The sequence below is a fragment of the Teleopsis dalmanni genome, chromosome 1 (assembly GCF_002237135.1).
Source record: "Teleopsis dalmanni isolate 2A chromosome 1, ASM223713v2, whole genome shotgun sequence".
NCBI lineage: Eukaryota > Metazoa > Arthropoda > Insecta > Diptera > Diopsidae > Teleopsis > Teleopsis dalmanni.
The window spans coordinates 184869911-184877621 of NC_051846.1; the positions used below are offsets into that span (position 1 = coordinate 184869911).

The window sequence follows — 7711 nt, forward strand, 5'->3', positions numbered from 1 at the left end:
GATATTTCATCAACTTATAATTTCCATTCTCAATTTCAACACTTCATGAAAGTAATACCTACAAGCATTCAATTATCAATATAATGACATAAAACTAACTAATAATATATTTACAATTATAATTATCGAAACCATTAGCACATTTTTATTGTACCATTGCACTTTTTGCTGCACAATTGTTTTTACAGTGTAAACGTATAAAGTGCAATAATATGTAATTATTTACGTATTAAATATTATGTGAATATAAAAAAATATTTAAGTTTTATAAATGTATAAGATTCAATGTTTTGTATTCAACTGAATTGCTCTGACAAAGAGGTTAAAACTCCTTAAAAACATGAATCGATTTGGATTCCATAAAGTTTATTACTTATAAACATGGGATTTTATTTCTAATACAGTAACGATTGTACTAAATAAATAAAAAAAATATAATAATCATAAAATAATATAATTAAAAAAATTGATAAAATGATAAAAAGAATTATTACAAGAACGGCCAAATGGCTATCTCTTATCTTTTATTTTTTTTTTTTGATGTAATATTTGTATTATAAGGAACTATTTTAAATGAAGGAGTAAATCAAAACAATATAATAAATTTATAATAATATGAATAATTACATTAATGTAATAATATAATTAATAAAAAGAATAATAATAAAGACAAAGATCAGAAAACTTTGTTATAGATAATTAATTTATATTATAACTAGCAATTTTCTGTGATTCCAATTGATCGATTTGATTTTTGATTTCGGCAATTTTGTTTGCGTTAAGATCCTTAAGACGTTCCAACATCTTATCAATATAATCATCATTCAGTGACAGAGCGCTTTTCAATTTTCCTTCGATTGGCACCTTTTCAGAAATCTTTTGCTGCATCAATTTTTCAATTTCTTGTGAATCAATATTCAATTTTTTCTTTAAGTCACTAAAAATATCTTCACGCTTCTCCACATAATATTCCATTTTAGATTCCAATTGTTCCTTCATTTGATTGATGAATTCATTGGCGATTTCATCCTTTTTACGTTTAGCTTCTTCAATCTTAGCAAACTTATTGTTTAAAGCTGCCATTTTCTTTTGCTCCAATAAAACACGTCTCTCTTCGGCAGCCATCAATTTTTGCTCGATCTCTTCAGCTGAGACATTTTTACCAGGTGTAACTGGATGCTTTGGTACAGTAACATTTGGTGCTATCTCAGCTAAAATCACTTCATAACTTAAACCGCCGTGAGATTTCTTCTGGCAGTGAATCTCAGTGGCTTCATTAGATTCATCATCTACAGCTACAACTCTATCAGCAGTTTGAACCATGATTGTAGTTTAAAAATTTGTTTGTATTTATATATATTTAAAAACAAATAGCACAAAATTTTATACAAAATGATATAAAAATTAATTGAAGCGCATTTTTTTTTAAATATTCATTCACTACTATGTTTATATAAACTTTTATTTAGACTGTACAATTTTTTATTTATTATTTATTAAATATTAAAAGAAATACGAATTGCATATGATTCTTGACATATGACTGCAATATTCGTTCGAATTTCCAATGAAGGTTCACAGAAAACAACTACTAGCGTAGATAGAGAAAATAGTGTTGTTGTTTTGCGTTCATTTCAGCCAGAAAAGGCTAGTAACTTACTGTTTTTTGCCACACTTGCGAGCCACCGAAAGGGCTAGTCGATCTCCAAACTTTCCATGACAACCAAATAGAGTGTTTTCGCCAGTAATTTCAGCTTAAATCAGAAAGATCGCTACTTATAAAAATAATAACTGCGGCATTTAGAAATTGAACATCTCTCAACCTAAATGGAAGCTGAAAACAAAACTATTCACGGCTGATTCTACAGGTCCATAAACGTTGACAATGTTAATAAAATAAATAAATGTCAAATAAATACCTATTAAATGGAAACTTGTATGCTGCGACCGAAGCTTTTATGATCGCTATACAAGACCTAGTAATCCCAATGAAAAATAGTAGAAAGAATGTCATAAAAGATTCAAATATCACCAATGATACCTGCAGAAGATGTATGAATCAAATCTAAACCATTGAACATATAATATCAGGATGCACGAATTTGACACAAACAGAGTACACACGAAGACATAACAACGTCGTGAAGATGCTCCACAAAAACCTTCTTAGTAAATAGAAACTCCAAGCGGAGAAACGACCCTACTACAGATATAATCCACAACCAATTATGGAAAATGAAGATATGAAAATATACTATGACTGAACAATCTACTCAGACCACTCGAGACTCCATAACCGCCGCCCAAATATCACGATCCTTGATAAGAATGAACATAAATGCTATTTCATTGATATTGCAATCCCTGCTACCAGAAACATGAGTCGTACGTACATAGAGAAAATTAGCAGATATGCTGAGCTAGCAGTGGAAACTCAACAAAACTGGAACCTGGAATCAAGACCATTCCAATAATAACAAGCGCTGAAGGTGTAATTGACAAACATTTCATGTGTACAAATGAGAGCATCTTTGGACTCCGACAAAACCTTGTCGATACCATGCAGAAATCAGTCCTCATCGATACCTGTCATATCACAGGACTGAATACCTGTCATATTAGTTGATTTCATCAACTAAATCCTCATATACAAATACAATAATACAATATATTTTGTTTTAAGCTAAGGCTTCCAAAATATATTTTTATACCCACTAAAGAAAAAAAATAAGAAAGAAATAAAAATAATAATAATAATAATAAAGATTTTATTATAAATTCATTTTATTATTTAAATTATTAAAAAAATATCTATATTATGGTCATGTCTGAATCGAGTAAATTGAGGTAAAGTAAATTGATATATTTTGTACTGCATTTATTTACACATATTTAATATTTTTCTGTTCAAAGTTTTCAAATTTATAAGGTAAATTTTTTCTTGCCGATAATGGCGTGTTTTTTTATGACGAAAGAAACTATTTAAAAGTTTTCAAATTTATTTATTATTATGTTGAGGCTAATTGAGTCAGTGCACTTGAGCACTTTTTTTCTCTATTAACTGCGAGGTTTCTTCATAACCCTTCTCTAGCCTTGACGGAATATTGTTTATTCATACCTACAGCAGACTAAACAATGATTGATCTTAGATTTGCCTAACTCCCCGAGGAGTCTGTAACCATTCTGAGAATCGATAACGCGTGTTGGGTTAGCCTGTCCAGTTTTTCGTAAATAAATTTCAGTGCTCTATTTTTTTAATTTATTTAGTATTAAACATCTTATAAAATTTTCAGAGTATAATATCTAATTTTTATTTAATTTACTCTACTCGAAATTCTGGTAAATACCAACATTTGCTGGCATACCGACATAATTTACTATTTCCCTCAATTTACCATCAATTTACTCGAACTCACACACAGCCTTATTGCACTTATTGATTATTTTTTTTGTAAAAATTTTCAAATTTATTTATTAAATATCTTATTAAATGTTCTCAATGGTAATAACTAATTTATCTAATTTTTATTTAATTTACTCTACTCGAAATTCTGGTAAATACCAACATTTGCTGGCATACCGACATAATTTACTATTTCCCTCAATTTACCATCAATTTACTCGAACTCACACACAGCCTTATTGCACTTATTGATTATTTTTCTGTTAAAAGTTTTTAAATTTATTTATTAAACATCTTATTAAATGTTCTCAATGGTAATAACTAATTTATCTAATTTTTATTTGATTTACTCTACTCGAAATTCATGGTAAATACCAACATTCGCTGCCATACCGACTTAATTAACTATTTCCAATAAATATATTCGAACTTGAACACAGTCTATATCGTAATAATTTAAATAAATTTTTGTGTTTTAAATTTTGTATTTTTAAATTATTTTTTTATAAATTATTTTTTATTAAAAATTATTCTTTTTAAAAATGATTCTTTTTTAAACATTATTTTTTTTTAAGCATTATTTTGTTTTAAAAATAATTTTTTTTTAATAATACTAGATTCACATATACGTATAAAATTTCATATTTCAATAGTTTTCAATAAATTAAAGTAAAATTTTTTTTAAGAAATTTAATCAAATTTAATTTCTTAATAATTACAGTTTTTTTTTACCAAAAATAAATTCAAATATTTGCTTACGTCCAACTTTACTTCCTCAACTGTTAACATTTGTTGTTATTTTTTTAATTGTTCTCATTTTAGGCACTCAACCACGAATGAATTGTTGTTGTTTTTGCTGTTAACATTCAACTGGGGGGGCAGTCATCAGCTGTTAATTGTTTTGCGGCAGGAGAGCAATTGAGAGCTTCGCAACCGAAAGAAGAGCGGCGGAGAAATTTTAAGACTTGCAAAAACACTGAAAAATGCGATTAAGACAACAAAAGACAAACTAAGCGTCAACATACATTTTAGTCTAGCGTGAATTGTTGCTTTAGTTGGTTAACAGCGCTGTGTTCAACTCGCGTGGAGTACGTTCACTTCATAGCCAAGCCAACTTAGTGATTTTGTATGTGTTTCAATTTACTTTTAAACAACAAAAACAAAAATAAAAATAAAAAAAAATTAGAAAGAATCTTCTGTCTATCTACCCTACCCTACCCCCTTGTGAAGAGAGAAGAATAGTAGCAAAATAAAAACAAGTTGGATTGGATACCGTTCAGTAATATAAGAAGAAGAAGAAGAAGAATTTATATGAGAATAAAAAAGGCAAAATAAAACGTGTACCGTTGCGTTGTTGGCAATTATTTTACAGTAAGAATAAAAAGCGTTTGGCATCACGCGATTGAAAACGAGAACGAGAACGAGTAATAGTAGATTTGTACGTTAAAAGCAAAAAAAAACTCGAACAAAATTTGAATAAAAAAATCCTATTAGAAAGTTTAAGTGCAAATTATATATATATAGATATTAAAATTTGTTCAAATATAATGACAACTTCAACGCTTAAACCACACAATTCCAAAACGCCAAAAGAAAACAATGAAGCAGATGCGAATTCCACCAGTTCATTGACCGCGATTGAGAAAACAGACTCAGAGGATAATTCTTGGGCGTCAGATGGTTTCAATTATATAAACCCATTTGTTCACCGGGTGAACATTGATAATCATGTTGATTTAGCCAAGGTAAGTTCAATTTTAAATATTCAATAGTCAATATGTATAGTTTTTTATTTCCGCTTTTTCTGTTATTTTTTTTTTTTTCGTTTTAATTTTTACTCATTGATAAATTTTTTTCGTTCTCTTCAACATGTACGGCCTTCATTATAAATTCATTTAGTATGTCTTCCTCTTACGGCCATGCATGCACTTGACATTCATTCGTTGCCGTTCTTTGATTTGCTTACGCTGACTTTGATTTCATTTTACTTTACACTATTTTTTTTTTTTTTTTTTGGTTTTGCCAAACTAAACTAATTTCGACGTTGTTGTTGTTTTATTGTTTTTCTCTTAATCGAGTTCGCAATTAGTCTCTCATCAGCAGTTTTTTTTGCCTGAACTTTGTTATTGTTTATATCTTAAGAAAAAAAAGTGCGAAGTGTGGTGTTCCCTTCCACATATGCTGTTGATGTGATTTGGGTTCGTGGAATTTTCTATATTTATAAATGATAAATTAAAAATTCTCATGATCTTTAATCGGAATTAGTTCATTTTTTATCTTATTTATTTTTTGTCACCTTAAATTTTTTGCCCAACTAAAATAAAACTTAATAGAAAGTAACTTAAAAAGCATTTTAAGTAAGTTGGCTGTAAAAAAGGGGAACCACATTTCCATTTACACAAAAAAAGAAAAAATCAAGAGATTTTTTATATTCTTTTTTAAAAAATTGATTTAATGTTGAATATGTAAATAGAGAGGTTTTCTGTTAATATTTTTGGTGTCTATATATTCTTTCTTTTTTTCGTGTTGTTATTTGGCACTCTTTTATTACATTTTTGTTCCTAGTTCTTTTAGTGCTATTGTTGTAGTCTCCTTTGAATGTGGCGTACTGTATTTGGTCGTCGAAGTCGACCAGTGGCACCGAGGCATAGACCTAGCCATTCTTGAAATCTTCTATTAGTGCTCGGATGAAGATACTTTAGCTAATTCTCTTTTTATATCTTGTTTGTAGTGCTGTTAGCTTGCACTTTGGCACATAAATATTTTAATGTATTTTTATCAGGACAGTCTGGGGTAACTTTTTCAATTTAGATTTACATTTAGTGTAATTCCGATTTTTGATTTGTAAGGACCATGTTATGTAGAACGTCTCGGACACGGCATGAGTAAAATTGTTGTTGCGCCTTTAAGGAGCAAATTATTCCAATTTTAGTACGTTTTGGAGGAAAAATGACAGAAAGCATCGCAGCCTATTTTATTAGCCGCTAATAATCTAATTCTATATTTTCCGATTTTAAGGAAATTTTATAATTACCACGATCGTTCTAATGTACCATGGTACCTTGAAAAGTCTTCTCAGGGTCCTCAAGATTGAATCGATCAAAAAATACATAAAGGATAGAGCCCTGAAATTATTTACAAAAACTGACAGACTTACCAGCACTGCGTTATCGAATCTCAGAATGGTTACAGGCTCCTCAGATTTGAGTTCAATTATTGCTTTGTCTGATGAAGTGATGAACAATAATCCAGTCAAGGTATAGAGACAGGTTATGAAGAAACCTCGTAGTTAATACAGAGTAAAAGTGCTTAAGTGCATTGACGCAACTAGCCTCAACACAATATAATAATTAATTGATATTCTTATAGCCTCTATGAGCTTTTTCTCATAGTGAACATATCTATATTTCCTTTTCAATTTAGGCTCAACCAAAAAGTATAAAAATAGTAGTAAAAATACGATATTGCTAAACGGATGTGACACTCTACATGACAATACTTTAGATATTTTGCCGCTATTACCTTAAAATTCACGGCTGTTTTCTATGAGATTGGCTATTTTATAATGAGTTATGGTGATTATAAAATGGGTAAGAAAATTGTCTTTTACATTCTTTGTCTGTGGCCATCTTTAGTCAATAGAAGTTTAAAAAATGTTCGGGAATCTTTTCTTACCAATCTGATAGAGCTATTATCCTGTAAAATCAGAGACTTAGTTATATTTATAACCCTATGTGGCTGATTCATTTTCGCTTGAGTACGTCTACAAACGACACTCTAATCTAAGAAAGTCAACTTTGTGAATAAAACATTTTTATAGTTTGGATTAATTACTTTAGTAAATGATGGAGGGATTTTTATAAAACTTTTTATCGCATAATTATTTTTTTTCTTTTGAATCAAACTATTCAGTTACTTCACTCTTCAATTAATTATGAAACAAGCACTTTCAAACCTTAATATTTGGCCTATCTGAATTTTACTCATATATAACTAATACTTGAAAATAAATTCAACTTTATATAAAGTTTCATAGTTATTAAATAACTTTTTATAGTGTCTAACCAAAAAAAGTCTCATTCATTAGAAATTATGCTGATATCATTGCTTAAATTGATAAAACTTTTTTTATTGCCCCAATAAATCTATAGTGTTAACGAACGCTCTCTTCTGTACTTAATGTGTACTGGAAATTATCAAAGTTGAATTGAAAAAAAAAATGATAATCATTTTTAATACAGATTTTGTAGAAGTACGAATTTCCCTTGATAAGTGGTAAAATTCTAAACATTCTGGTAATTATCTGTA

General features: G+C 29.0%; 1 protein-coding gene across 1 annotated transcript; it reads right to left on the reverse strand.

Moving 5' to 3' along the window:
- Nucleotides 1-664: 664 nt before the first annotated feature.
- On the reverse strand, nt 665-1357 carry LOC119672124 (stathmin-like). Its single transcript, XM_038083094.1, has one exon. The coding sequence runs from the start codon at nt 1321-1323 to the stop codon at nt 700-702; it is 624 nt and encodes a 207-aa protein (XP_037939022.1). The 5' UTR covers nt 1324-1357; the 3' UTR covers nt 665-699.
- Nucleotides 1358-7711: the final 6354 nt, after the last annotated feature.